Here is a 14,417-nt window from a genome sequence, read left to right as displayed (position 1 = left end):
GCCCTTAGCCCACCCTGTCCCTCCCCCCAGCACCTTGGGGGATGTAATCCACTGGGAGCAGTCAAATACCATATTCCTTGTTTTCCTAGAGTGGACATGCGAGGGAATGTTTGGTCCAGCCAGTCGAAACTTCCTGTTCCTCCTGGCTGGAGCACCCTTCCTTTTCAATGTGATTAAAGGTGGGCGTGACCTCATCTGTCCAGGTAACAAAAGGACGAGTCACACAGCACACCTCCCTCTTTTGACTTTCTTCTTCGTTTGACCAGCTTGTAGCTAGGACAGCTCTGCTCAGCTAGCAGAGACAGTGGAATTATTCCCCCATATGGGGTAGATTGTGGCATCTTTATTCTTTTAAGAGGGATTCAAGGGAACTTATAATAGTGCGACGCTCACACGAGCCTGCAACCAGCTATCTGCTGTGCATGTAAAAAGGGGGATGTAAACTCTGCTAAGCAAAGGAACTTGCTAGCGCAAGTTAGGAAGGATATTAATAAACAATATATCCTCTCCTGCCACACACACCTGTCACCTCAGGTGGCTGCCTCATTCTGCCTAATGGCTCCAAAAGTGCAGGAAGCAGTATGTCAGACTACAGAAGTATATTTGAGGTTATCAGGTGTTCTTCAGGCAGGCCTGAGTAGGGGACATATATTTTCAAAATCTTGCATTTTCCAACAAATTGATGTTTTGAGCTCTTGAAATCGCAGGTTGAGAAATTGAGAGCGCTCCCAGCAGGGCGCATAGAGGGAGGTGAAAGTAGACAGAGAGATGCACAGAAGAGAACAGGGTTTCTGTGCTTTTTGCAGCTGCGTGGAAGTGGGAATGTTTGGCAGGCAGAGTTTTCTCCCTCCTGCAGCATGGCGACCGGCCAAAAGTCCCTTTCCTGCTCCTCTGTTACAGCTTCAAGAACCCAACTGTGTTTTGCATCTAGTCCTCCTGTGTGGAACAGCCCCCCTCACACTTCCCGTTTTCCACTTAAGGCATTTCTTCCTTACGGCTTTTTGGTTAAATAAAAAGAAAGCATGGGCTAGTCACAATCACTCGACTCACCTTGTAGGGTTGTTGTAACAATAAAATGGGGAGCTGAAGACCCACCTTTGCAATAAATAAATAAATAAATGAACGAGTTTCTCAGTCCTACTTATTTCCCTCCCGCAGCTAAAAGACCTGCCACAGGTCACAGAAAAGCTGCTGTGTTTGGAGCAGCTGTTCCGAAGTCTGCAGCGCCACCCCGCTTTTTGGAAAGCCCAGTTGCGCCAGCTCTGCCTGCAACTTTTATGCATCTGCGAGGTTTGCCTGCAGATCACTGGGGAGTGTTCGTCCGTGGTTTGCTTACTGGAAGAAAATGCTGAGCTGCTGAAAGAGGTAGGCTCTGGAGAGAGAGAGAATCTATTTATTTTTAAGTGTGCCATGTATCTCGGTTCCCAAGCTGCTTTTGCTTCACGTCTGCAACACTCCGGAACATACCAGAGCAATGTCACTCTTGTCACGGTAATAGAGCTTAGGACACCAAAGCCTTGTGGGACACTGAGGATTGTTAATTGTGTAACTAGGACAGTGATGGGCAACCTTTTGAACTTGGTGTGTCAAAATTCGACAAGAAAACCGAGCATAACTCAGGTGGTGTGTCACTTCGAGAAAAAAACCATAATTTCACGATATTTATAGTTTAAATAACAAAAATGTATAATTGTGATAAATAACTGTATTTAATAAACCAAAAACTAATTATTTAACCAAACTAAACCAAACCAAAAACCCCGTATTTATTACAAAGTGCCCAGAGTTGTTGAGCTTTTTGGGGGGAGCTGCTGATCAAAGTTTTGGAGGTTTTTTGGGGGGATGCAAAAGTTGCTTTGCTTTTTTGGGGGGGGAAAGAGAACAGATATAAATGACGAATAATACCTTCGCTGAAACTAACACGCACCACCGACATAGTCTGCCAAAGCGCCAAAAGCCCCAGCACAGAACGGGTTAAAAAACGCAAGCTGTTACACCCAATCATAGTCTGCCAAAGCACCAGAAAAAAACAGCACAGAAAGGGTTAAAAACCAATCTCTGGCTACCAGCAACAACAGCAACAAAAAAGGATCCGGGTTTTAACAGCTGAGACAAGTTGTAGCAGAGACAAACTCTAGGAGACAAGCTGTAGGAGGAGCGGGAGAACAAATGGGGGAAAAAACCCAACAACAACAGCGCGAATGGGCCGATGGGGCGCGTGCCAGCAGTGAGGGCTCTGCGTGTCACGTCTGACACGCGTGTCATAGGTTCGCCATCACTGAACTAGGAGAACCTTGGGCCTAATTCTGTGTCTATTTGCAAATTGATGTGTGCACATTTGTGTACGCACAAACATAGAGCCTTCTTCCCTTGTGGGTTCCTCAGCTGGTGCCCCCCCCCAACACTCCTCTGCCTCTAGCCAGCCCATGGCAGCTCATTTGTTCTATGGCACAGAGCAACTTCTTCTGTGATGCTAAATCGTGGCCCTAAACTAGCCAGCACCTTAACAAAGGAACCGGTTTGGCAGACTTCATCATCTGATGCATTCTGCCCTCACAGATGCAGGGTCTCAGTTTCTAGAAGGGGATCCTGACTCATAGAACGATGTCATATGTGAGAATTGTTCTTGTTTCTAGCAGAACTCATACAAAATTAACCGCCTTCTCATCAAAATCAAGGAGTGAGCCAGGAATTCTAAAACAGGAAAAAACACAATCTGTGCAGATGAGTTCAACATTAAGATTTTTAGACCCATTTTTTGTGAATAATTTTTATTAGTTTTCATTTACAAAAATCCAAAACAAACCTCATTATATGCGTTTTGAATCATAATACCAACTCAGATAACAATTAATCAAATATCCAATTATATAATTTGGATGACCTCCCGCTCGCTGGATTACAGGTTCAGTAATTCTCTCCCCTCCCCCCGCTTTATATAGATATAGACCCTTTCAAGACTCTTCCATCTTTCCCATGACACTATTGCAGAAACAGTCCTGGGAAGGAGCTTCCTTTCCAGCTTCTCTCTTCAGATTGCAGACATCCCAAGTTACCTGAGAAGCACAGGAGGAAAGAGTCGGCTGCAGTTGCTTCCATGCCCCGGAGTAACACCAGAAGGGCCGCTGGGTTATTTATTTTTGAAACCGGGCTTGGACACAGCTCACTGTATTCAACAGGATGTGTTTTGGAAAACAGGGGTGTAAAATGTTGGCAAGGTAGTTTATCTCCACAAGCTGTTAGACTGAAAAGATTTCACCTTTGGCTGTCTTCCCCTTGTTCTTTTAGGGCTTTCCATCGGAGGTGGCCATAATTGGATTAGGTTTGCTACTGCTTCAGGCTCCAGCCACTCAGCAAAAACCAATCTTAAAGCTAGGTAAGGCTTTGTTGTAAAAATATATATCTAATAAAAATCCCCCTTCCAAATTGTTTCCCTTCATTTTGTCTTCTTGTTGTCTTTTTTTAAAACCCAGAAACTTTCCTTGGCATATCAAGTCTACTATTTTTGGCTTTGCTGCCTGGTTTTATTAATCGGAATGGAAATTAGTGGTTTTATTATTAACATTATTTGAAGTGTAAAATTATTAACTCCCTGAAATAGTTAGTTTGGAGCAAAATAGTTCATTAGGGACAAGAAAAAGTTGATATATGTGTTATGTCTTGTGACTTCCATTTACATAGCCCGTGGGGGCTGAGAAGGTTTATTTTCATGTTTCCTTGGGTCTTTGGGTTTCCTTTTACTGTGTTTCTCCGAAAATAAGACACCGTATTATATTTATTTTCCCTTAAAAAAACACACAATGGCTTATTTTCAGGGGATGTCTTATTTTTTTATTAAGTATGGTACAGTTTAACCTACAGTGGTGCCTCGACTTACGAATTTAATCCGTTCCGAAGGCACCTTCGTAAGTCGAAAAATTCGTGAGTCAAAAAACACCCTTGGAAACGTGATTTCCCATACGAATGCATTGAAAATGGAAAAATTCGTAAGTCGAAGCAACCCTATCTAAAAATTCGTAAGTCGAAAAATCACGAGCTGCCCATGGAGGACATTTGGCGTGCCCCCTGCCCGCGACTCCCAAGCCTTCCCCCAGCTGTCAAAACGAAGGGGGAAGGCGCAGCTCCCCCCTTACCCTGAGAGTTATGGATAGTCTTGGGAGTTGCGGGCGGGCAGTGCGCCAAATGTCACCCCCCTCAGTGAGGGCACCCGGGGCAACCCACCCCTCCACCCTCTTCCTCCGCCCCTGGGCGGTCCCACTTACAACTTTGCTCTTGTTCTTGTAGCCATCAAGCTCCTTTCCTGCTCTGAAACTACGATGACTCTTGCCGTAGCCCCCATCCTGGCAATGCCCGCTCTGCAGATCTTGTCTTCCACCGCCGTGCAGGGCAGCGCGATCGAGGAAGACGGTGGCCCCACTCGGCAGCAGCTGGCCATTAATCTTTTAGAAATCGTGCAGCGAGAAGAATTGCAGGAAGAGAAAAAGCAACCGGTGAGGCTTCCATTCAGAACCTTTCGTTTTTCTACTGGTGGGAAGTACTGTATTTTTCCGTGTATGAGACAAGGTTATTTTATTATAAAACTATGTTAAAAATTGGGGGTCGTCTTATACACGGGTAGTGGAGAGGTTGGACGGGCGATTGGTGGCTGCCGCGAACAGGAGATTGTCAGCGGTGTTTTTGTGGGTGATTGGTTGTTTCAACAAGGTCCGCTGGCTATTGGCTGCTGCAGCAATTGGGCGGGTGATTGGTACTTGCTTTCGGCAAGCGTGCGGACGATTGGTTGCTTCGTCAATTTGTGAGCGATTGGCTGTGGCGGTCCTGCGGTCCTGCGGGTTATCGGCAACCCCCCCCCCCAAAAATCTCAACAACTCTCTCCCATCTCCCCTCATTTTCTCAATTTGGAGTCCCAAAGAAGAGGGGGCATCTTATACACAGAAAAATACGGTAAATCATTGCACGGCACTCCAGCATGTACCTTGCCCCTTGCTTCCTCCTCCTGTGTGAGACTTGAAGCCACTATTCAAGCATGGCTCACGATGGTGACTTAGCCCTTACAAAGTGCCTCCAGTTTCCCCATCAGATTGTGAGGGGGCCTTGCATTTAGCCCCTAGCCCTGAGGTTTTCCAGTATTCTCTTCTTTCTTCCTGAATCCAGCAGACCACCAGAAGTGGCCCGTGATCAATTTGGCCCGTGATCCTCCTTTGTTGAAGCCTTGCCTGCCTTTTGCCTCCCCTGCCTTAGAATGTGGTAGAAGTTCCCGAGTTCGGAATATAAATGATACCTGGCGTAATTTGGAAAGCTAATCTAGGTAAAGGGACCCCTGACCATTAGGTCCAGTCGTGACCGACTCTGGGGTTGCGCGCTCATCTCGCATTATTGGCCAAGGGAGCCAGCGTACAGCTTCCAGGTCATGTGGCCAGCATGACTAAACCGCTTCTGGCAAACCAGAGCAGCACACGGAAACGCCGTTTACCTTCCCGCTGTAGCGGTTCCTATTTATCTACTTGCATTTTGACGTGCTTTCGAACTGCTAGGTTGGCAGGAGCTGGGACCAAGCAACGGGAGCTCACCCCGTCACAGGGATTCGAACCACCAACCTTCTGATCAGCAAGCCCTAGGCTCAGTGGTTTAACCACAGCGCCACCTGGGTCCCTAGGAAAGCTAATCTACTTGGAGGTAAAATAAAATAAAAAATCCTTCCAGTAGCACCTTAGAGACCAACTAAGTTTGTTATTGGTATGAGCTTTTCTCTAAGGTGATACTGGAAGGATTTTTTATTTATTTTGTTTCGACTATGGCAGACCAACACGGCTACCTACCTGTAACTAGAACTACGTGGAGGTGTTATTCTGCATATCTAACTGCAGCCCTGAGCATGTCAACTCCAAAGCAAGTCCCAGTCTGCTCAGTGGGGGCTATTCTCTCATTCATGGATTGGATTTCAGCCTTAAGGACCAAATCTTACTCTGATATCTTTCCCAGTCTGGAAAAACAGCTATTTGTCTTGTAAATCTGGGTTCCCGCAAAATAAGCCTGTGGAATTTTCTCTACACCGCCCCCCACCCCAATATTATTAGTGGGCAGCAGAATGAGAACAGTGGAAGGCAGTAGGAATCCTCTGGGGGTAGTGATTAGGGGGGGCACATTTACCTCTAAGCAATCCCATCAGTCAAAGCGCCAACATTGCAGGTGGCTGGATCTTAATTTTCCGCATGCAATAATTGAAGGCGATAAACGGGGAGGGATAACATTTATTTATTTATTTTTTAAAAAATCTTTTGCACGAAATGGCTTTTTAAAAGGTCACATAAAGTACAGGGGCATTATAACTCCCCATTATCCAAAATGAATTTACATTACATTGAACAATATAATTAAAAACGACCGCGGAAGTGCTCCAGCAGCTCGTTCGTAAACCTCTTGGCCGATTCAAAACCCGAGAGCAAATTGTCTCCCGCCTTGAAGCCAGTTTGTATGTCACCCTAGCGATGCTGGGAATCGCTTGGCTGGTCTTAGGCATGGCTGCCCGTAGTTCGCTGCAGCCCCTGTCCAAAGGAGAGGGAGGAAGAGGAAGAGGCTCCACTTAGAGCCCCTCAGGTACCCCCCCTCCAAGCCTGCCTATTCTCCCTGCTGCTGCTGCTTCCTTTCTCTGCTTTGATGTGTCTCCCAGTTGGGAAACCCTTTTGCACACCGAGGGCCACTTTCCCTTGGGAGTAACCTTCCGTGGGCCACATGGCGGTGCTGGCATGGCCAGAGGCAAAAAGTGTGTGTGGGGGGGCAGTAGATGGAACCACATCCCAGCCATTTCACTGCCAGAGGCTTCTAGGAACCTGCTGAGATACAAACCCATCACCTAGGCAGCCGCCAGGCATCACCAGAGCTCAGGCTTGAAGAAGGTGCGGGACAAGGCTAGAGAGGGCATGTGGCCTGGGGAGAGTCCCTCAGAAAGCCCTTCATCGCATTTATGTTGTGCATATCGTATCATCCACACGGGGCGTAATTCCCCCAGCTGTCACCTGGGTGCTTAGAAGCGTGCTAAGGGGAAGGCACGCTTGCGCTGGGCAAACCCTCACCGATATCAACTCATGCCTGGAAACCTACTGTACTTTTCCGTGTATAAGACACGGTTCTTTTCTTTAAAAAAAGTTTAAAATTGGGTGGCGTCTTATTCCCTGATAGTGCATTTGGGGGACGTGTGATTGGTTGCTGCAGCAAGGGCTGGTGTAATTATCAACAGCAGTGTCGGTAATTTATTTGAAGGAAATAACTTTCACAGCAATGAGATGGTGACATGTTATTATTATTATTATTATTATTATTATTATTATCTGTATGCTTTTTAGGCAAATCGCTGAGGAACAATTTAGTTTTTTATTTAACTTCCAGAGTGCCATATTTTGAACATACAGACTTTCCTGGTTCGAACGTGCCTTTTCTTTTGCCTCAGGCCTCTTCTGACCCTTTCTTCCCCATGGCCAGTGCTTATGGTTCATTGCACACGACCTGGAAGCTCTTGGGGCTCCTGAGAGAGACGTCCTCCGTTTCCGACTGGCTGTCTTCTCTTAAATCCGTGCTGCCCATTACAACGCAAGTCCCTGCTCACGTGGTCCTTTTGCTGGCTTACCTCCTCGTTCAAGAAAACGGAGACTGCCTTCGTGACGTATTAGCTGCCACTACAGAACTTGCCAAAGCAGATTCATCCCAGGTAAGAATAACCTGGTCGTGTGATGGAGGCCCTACAGCCAAGGTTGGCCTCGTCTCATTCCCGTTTGGTCTGTGATGCCTTTACGCTGCAGTTCCTGGCTTTTAGGCACATCTCTGTCAAGGTAGGGAGGGATGGAGAGTTACTGACAGGTCAGGGCAGCTAGACGGCCCAGTGGCATAGCTGCCAAGTATCCCGTTTTCGCCGGGAAACCCCCTTTTTTCCTACCGTTTCCCGGTGGTCTCCCGTATAGGTTTTTATCCCGTTATTCTCCCTTAAATCCACTTCTGCCGGCGGCCATTTTTCTGGTGCCACTTTCCCTTTCTATGGGCACCAGAAAATGGCGGCGGCGGAAGTCGCTTCTACACGTGTCCGGAAACGCATAGACGCAACTTCCGGTGGCGCTTTGCCCTTCTATGGGCACCAGAAAATGGCGACGCCGGCACCAGGTTGCTTCTACACGTTTCCGGTCATGCGTAGAAGCGACTTCTGGCGCTTAGACGGGCTTAGGAGGGCAAAGTGCCACCGGAAGTTGCGTCTATGCAACTTCCGGTGGCGCAGCCTGCCGATCCCGGATTTTTCCATCCAGGACTTGGCAGGTATGCCCAGTGGTCTCATTCTGTATAAGGCAGCTTCCTATCCCCTTGAGTTCTACTTTCTTGGGATCTTCTAAACACAGTTTTGGGAGAAGCACTGGTAGTCCGACGTGTGGCCTCCTTTCTTAGCCAGTTGACGGTGCTTGTTTGTCTTTTGTTATAAGAATTTAAGGTCTCATATATATATATATATATATATATATATATATATATATATATATATATATATAAATGATATGTTCATAAATGCAAACACGTACATAAGTATATAAACCATGTGTCTGAAATAGTGTAGGAGAAGAATCCTGAAGCCATTTTGACTCTCCCAAATGGACTTCAAATAGGAGGAAGGAAATGGGAAAAGCTTTCCAATGGTCTTTGGACTGTAGGGGCTCACACCTCCCTGTAAATACAGTCTGGCAAGTATCTGTGAAGCCAAGCACACACTCAATATGTGTAAGAGATTCAGGAACTAAGTATTTATCATCTCAAAGGAATTGCCAGGCTATCCAGAAAAGCCAATCAGAGAGTAAGGCATTATCAGGTATCCTGGCAGACAGGAGGGAAGCAACACACTCAGATTTCTGTGATGTATGTATGATGTATGGAGGGGTGGTCTTGAGCTCCAGGGCAGGGAATTTCAAAATGTCTATATAAGGGCAGGCACACCTTTGTTCTGGGTCCTCCTCTTTTCTCCTGTGTGAGAAGGAGCACCCTGTTGCAACAGTTCAATAAAGATCAGGCTTCCTATCTGCTTTGCTTCTCAATATTCTCTGGTTGGCCTCTGTTATTTTCTCCTACCGATAGGGACCCTATCATAAGGACTCTCTATGGGCTCTTGGCTACCCCATAAGGGAAAAGGAGCAGTTTTTTCTTATAACAGTCTCTTCCAGAAATGGCCTTGCTCATGAAAGCTTTTTTCAGATACAGGGAGGTGTGAATCGGAGCTTGGGTTTGGCTGTTGTATAGATTGGCACTATTAGAATGTCGTCATCTTCATATTGACTAAAATTCAAACGGAAGCAACAGACTAAATTTTACAAGGGCGGGCATAGGATTAAGAAAGAGGTACAAAATACTTCTTCATATGCTGGTAACATGTGTTTTTGCTGGGTGAGTGGGGGAATTAAAAGCACCTTTTATAACGGCTGTTTATGCACCGTGAAGTTGCATAAAAGAGTGCCGCAAAGGCCAGCGATAATACAGTGAAAGCAAAACACTTCTTCAGAAATCCTACAGCTGATCGCTGTATTTAATTTCCTTGCTTGTCTTATTGCTTTTTAATAACATCCACTCAAAATGCAAAAAGGCCCAAACAATGATAACCAGGGAATCGTGCCATGCTGTTTGCAGCTCTCTGTGGGAACAGATGCCTGCAGATGGTTGGCTGGAGCTGCTTTTATCGTATTAATTCAAAACAGATAAATGGAAACTGCTTTGCAAGGAATGGGGATCTTGGGAATTTTCTTTTCAGCCTCAAATGGCTCAGGTTGTCTTTGTTCGAGGTCTTCCATCGGAATAAAAAACAAGCTTGCTTTCTCGGGGAGATAATGGGGGAAATAGAGGGAAGGGCTGAGAGCGTGGTGCCAGTGGCTGTCTGCTGTAAATTATTTGCATAGTCATAGATCAGGATATGGGTTAACCCCAGGTCAGCCCCATCGACTGCTGCAAAAATGCATTTTGGATCTGTAAACTTCAGGTATTTGGCTTAGTGGGAAGTTTTATGGCTGACTTGGCAGGACAGTCATAGATTTTATAACAGATTATTTTAAAAAATTATCATTTTAGATTTTAGAAATTTAGGTGATGAAATAGGTTTCTCGAATGAAAATTCACGGCAGATTGTGACCCAGGTTCTTTTGGGGCTCAGATGCTGAAATTCGAAAGAAGCCTTAAGGCACGTCCGTTACTTTGGAAAGTAACAAATAAGGTTTGGGTGGTGTGAAACTGCTGATTGGGAAAATAGTCAATAATTAAACGATATGTGTAATACATGAGATAATGGAAGACGGGTTTTTGGAAGGCAAGGGTTGGTACAGGCAATATGGCAGCTGCTTATGTTGCAATAAATGGACCCTGAGTTGTCTTGAGGTGATGATAAGCGCTCTTGGAATTAAGTTTTGTTTACATCTCTGGGCTTAACTTTCATGTAAATGCAGTTTGGGAATGAGCTGCATTAGAGATACAGTGGAACCTCGGTTTATGAACACCTCGGTTTACGAATTTTTGGTTTACGAATGCCGCGGACTGGTCTGGAATGGATTAATCCACTTCCCATTACTTTCAATGGGAAAGTTCGCTTCAGTTTATGAACGCTTCAGTTTATGAACAGACTTCCGGAACCAATTGTGTTCATAAACCGAGGTACCACTATTGCTGTTTCATGTTGGAACAATATATGGATGGATGGCATTTTAAATAGCAAGGGTGACTAGGAGATGTGAAAACTATGGATCTTAATTTATCAGTTGTCACTTGTGGTTCTTTTGAGATACTGAAGGGTTCATAGAATCATAGAGGTGGAAGGGACCCAGTGGCTCATCTAGTCCAACCCCTGCAAGGCAGGAACCTTTTCCCCCCACGTGGGGCTCGAACCGACAACCCTGAGATTAGGAGCCTCATGCTCTACCGACTGCCTGTTGTTCAACAGGACAGGTGACAATTTTGTCCAAAAATGGAGCGATTCCGTTTTTCTAGGGATGGGAGGCAACACTCCTTGGATTGCATCGAGGGAAATAAAATAGCTCTCACTTTCTTATTCATATTGAAAGACTGCCCCTCAATGAGGCCAAAATTAGATTCACAAAGGGTATGTGTGCCCCTGCACAGGGGCGAATCTCCATGCTCCGCTACCGGGGGCAGAGAGCAGGCGGGAGCGTGGCTGGTCCCCCCCCCCCGGGGTGTGTGACGTGCACCCGTGGGCGTGGCATGCATCCCAGGGGTATGGTACGCCGTCCACGGGGGTGTGGTGTGCTGCCCGCAGGGGCATGGCGCACGTTCTGGGGGTGTGGCGCCCAACGCGTAGGGGGGTGCATGGTGTATGTCGGGGGGGGCTGCTCCGATGGCACCCTGCCGGAATAGTGGTGCCAGGGTCGGTCCCTTCACACTCCTGTTTCTCCGCCAGTGCCCCTGCATCCCCCCCCCCGGAAAAACAACAACACTGGCTTCACTGAAATAAAATGGCTGCTAAGGCCATACTGACTTGGTTTGTTTGCAAAAAGACTTTAATACAGTCTTCCTAATCAGATGAATTGACTCATTGTGCCAAAAAAAAACCCCCCACAAAAACTGTTATTATTTTGCATGTGAATCCAAGCGTGCTGCAAGAAAAAGGGGGGGGGAGGGGATAAAATAAATTGTTGAGTGAGAGGTCATTTGTGCATTGTAACACAAGATCTATTACCATTATTAGCGTTTATGAGTATCTTGGGGATATTCACCCTTTTATGGGCTATCTCAACTGCAGCAATAAAATATTTGCCTGGTACATGACACCCTTCTGGGAAATTCATCAGAAGAGAATGCATCTTCAGTTCCTCGGCTTAAAAAATAAAAGACTAAGAATAAAGCAAATTGTGGCCTCATTTAGGTAGAAGTTGGAGTATTTAAAAGAAAAAAACAATTACCGGTATACACTTGGTTTTGCTGCCTGAGAAATGCCTTAAGCAATGATGACCATATTCTAAATCCTCTGCTCTTGGGAACCAGGGAGTGTTTGTTGGGTAAATGAATGAAATGCCATGAACTCCTATTGGGTGTTCTTTAGTTGCCAGAAAATCAGGAGTTGAAAGTGGAACATCTTGATTTTGACACAGAACAGAGAGCAGTGGATATGCGGTTTGCAGAACACATGTGATCCTTGAAAATATCTGCAATCTGTAAAAATTTTGAAGTCTTCAAAGAACTGTGGTGGTGCAAGAACATAAATCCATAGAGTTTAAGTCTTGTTGACTGGAGATAAGACAGTAATGGCAGGTGTTCTCTATTGGGGTAGCAACTTAGAAGCATTTGGTGCTTTTAACTTTGGCTGTATTGGGTATGTGATGGTGATATGATGGTGAAGAGAACACCAAGCAAGGATGAATACAGGGGACATCCCGTTTGCACAGGTCCTTGCACACTTGCGTGAAATCATCATCATCATCATCATCATTTATTTCTACCCCACCCATCTGGCTGGGTTTCCCCAGCCACTCTGGACGGCTTCCAACATAAGATTAAAAATACATTAAAACATCAGTCATTCAACATACCTGCCAAGTTGCTGTCAGAGAAATAAGGGACCAGGCCAGAAATAGCAGACCGGAAGTAGCGCTGCCGCCATTTTGGAACTGGGCAGAGCAGCATCAAAAGTCGCTTCTGAGCATGCTCCGCCCAGTTCCAAAATGGCCGCCGTGCCAGAATAAAGCGGGGAAAAACAAAAAAAATCCGTTTTTCCAGCTAGGAACAGCTGGAAAAATGGGGATTTCCCGGGGAAAACGGGAGACTTGGCAGCTATGGTCATTAAAACCTTCCCTAAGCAGGGCTGCCTTCAGATGTCTTCTAAAAGTTGTGTCATTCTTTATCTCCTTGATGGGAGGGTGTTCCACAGGGTGGGTTCTCTGTGCTCTCACATCTTGCAGTGAGCGAACCGGACCTCAGTAACCGGGCTGAACGATGGAGATGTTCCATCAGGTATACTGGGCGGAGGCCGTTTAGGGCTTTAAAGGTCAGCACCAACCCTTTGAATTGTGCTCGGAAACGTACTGGGAGCCAATGTAGGTCTTTCAGGACTGGTGTTATGTGGTCTCGGCGGCCACTCCCAGTCACCAGTCTAGCTGCCGCATTCTGGATTAGTTGTAGTTTCTGGGTCACCTTCAAAGGTAGCCCCACATAGAGCGCATTGCAGTAGTCCAAGCGAGAGATAACTAGATCATGCACCACTCTGGTGAGACAGTCCAGGGGCAGGTAGGGTCTCAGCCTGTGTACCAGATGGAGCTGATAAACAGCTGCCCTGGACACAGAATTGACCTGCGCCTCCATGGACAGCTGTGAGTCCAAAATGACTCCCAGGCTGTACACCTGGTCCTTCAGTTGCCCCATTCAGGACCAGGGAGTCCCCACCCCACCCCCACCCTGTCCCCCCAAAACAGTACTTCAGTCCGTTAGCCGCCACCCACCCTCTAAATCAGAAACCTACTGATGAAGCTTGAAGACACCCCACTCTGCCCCCTTGTCTGCCCAGCTTAGGGAGGGAAGTGTGATGCTCATGCACACGACATTGGGACGTCACATGTGTGACGTGCCCCCCCCCCAAAAAAATTCCCCTTGCAAGCTGGTGCCTCTGGCTCTAGAAAGAATTTCACTGCACGCCACTGATCTCTTCCGTATTGTTTTGGGTGGAGCGATTTTAGCTGCCTTCTTGATTGTCTCTGTTTTGCTTGTTGTTACCCAGCCTGAGACCTAAGGAAGGGCGAGTAAGGAATCTTACAAATAAAATAAATGACTTTTTTAAAATGAAATACTCTCTGGCTTGAAGGAAGATGAGTGATATCCGATGTCCGTCATCCTTAGAGCAGACCATTCTGCCATCTTCAATAAACATTTTTGCCTTCAGTGGGAGTGTCAGTTCTGCATAACATTGAACAGGTAGATGTTTTTCATTCCTCTTGAGTCCCAGGTGCTGTAGGTGGATTTAATATGCCAAGAAAATGCAAGCTGACAGCAGAAGGCTAGGCATGTTTACTTGGAAGTAAGGCCCACTGTCCTAAATGTGGCTTACTCCCTCCTGCGTACTGCCCTGGTTTGCTGGAGCTCCCTGGTGGCAGGGGGGGGGGGCTTTGGGGTCAGGGGAGGGGGAGGAGGACAGAAATCCAAGCATAAAATGGACCATTTCTGACTGTTCACAAACATGGGATACTTCTGTGGCAGGGGAGGACCCATGTGGGTGGGTAGGAAGGAGGTGGAAAAGGGGTTTAAGTATGTACCGTTTTTTTTTGTTTTTTTGTATTTTGTAAAATTAATAAAAAGTATGTTTAAAAAAAATAAAATAAATGTGGCTTACTCCCAAGTAAGTGTCCATTGGACTGTGGTCTTTGTTTTACATACCATACTTTTAAATATCTTTATAATGAGTTCTC

At 46.2% G+C, this 14,417-nt stretch overlaps 1 protein-coding gene across 2 annotated transcripts in view; it reads left to right on the top strand.

Moving 5' to 3' along the window:
- Positions 1-14,417, top strand: part of FOCAD (focadhesin) — a 106,510-nt gene that overhangs the window by 15,511 nt on the left and 76,582 nt on the right. For both annotated transcript variants that reach the window (XM_060269017.1, XM_035140663.2), the window contains 4 exons: positions 1,159-1,365; positions 3,289-3,376; positions 4,285-4,490; positions 7,448-7,705. In XM_060269017.1, coding sequence (XP_060125000.1) covers positions 1,159-1,365; positions 3,289-3,376; positions 4,285-4,490; positions 7,448-7,705 — 759 coding nt within the window. The remainder of the gene's footprint in view (positions 1-1,158; positions 1,366-3,288; positions 3,377-4,284; positions 4,491-7,447; positions 7,706-14,417) is intronic.

This window comes from Zootoca vivipara, chromosome 16 (assembly GCF_963506605.1).
Source record: "Zootoca vivipara chromosome 16, rZooViv1.1, whole genome shotgun sequence".
Lineage (NCBI taxonomy): Eukaryota > Metazoa > Chordata > Lepidosauria > Squamata > Lacertidae > Zootoca > Zootoca vivipara.
Note: the sequence above shows the minus strand (reverse complement) of the source record. Positions and strands in the feature narration are given on the sequence as shown.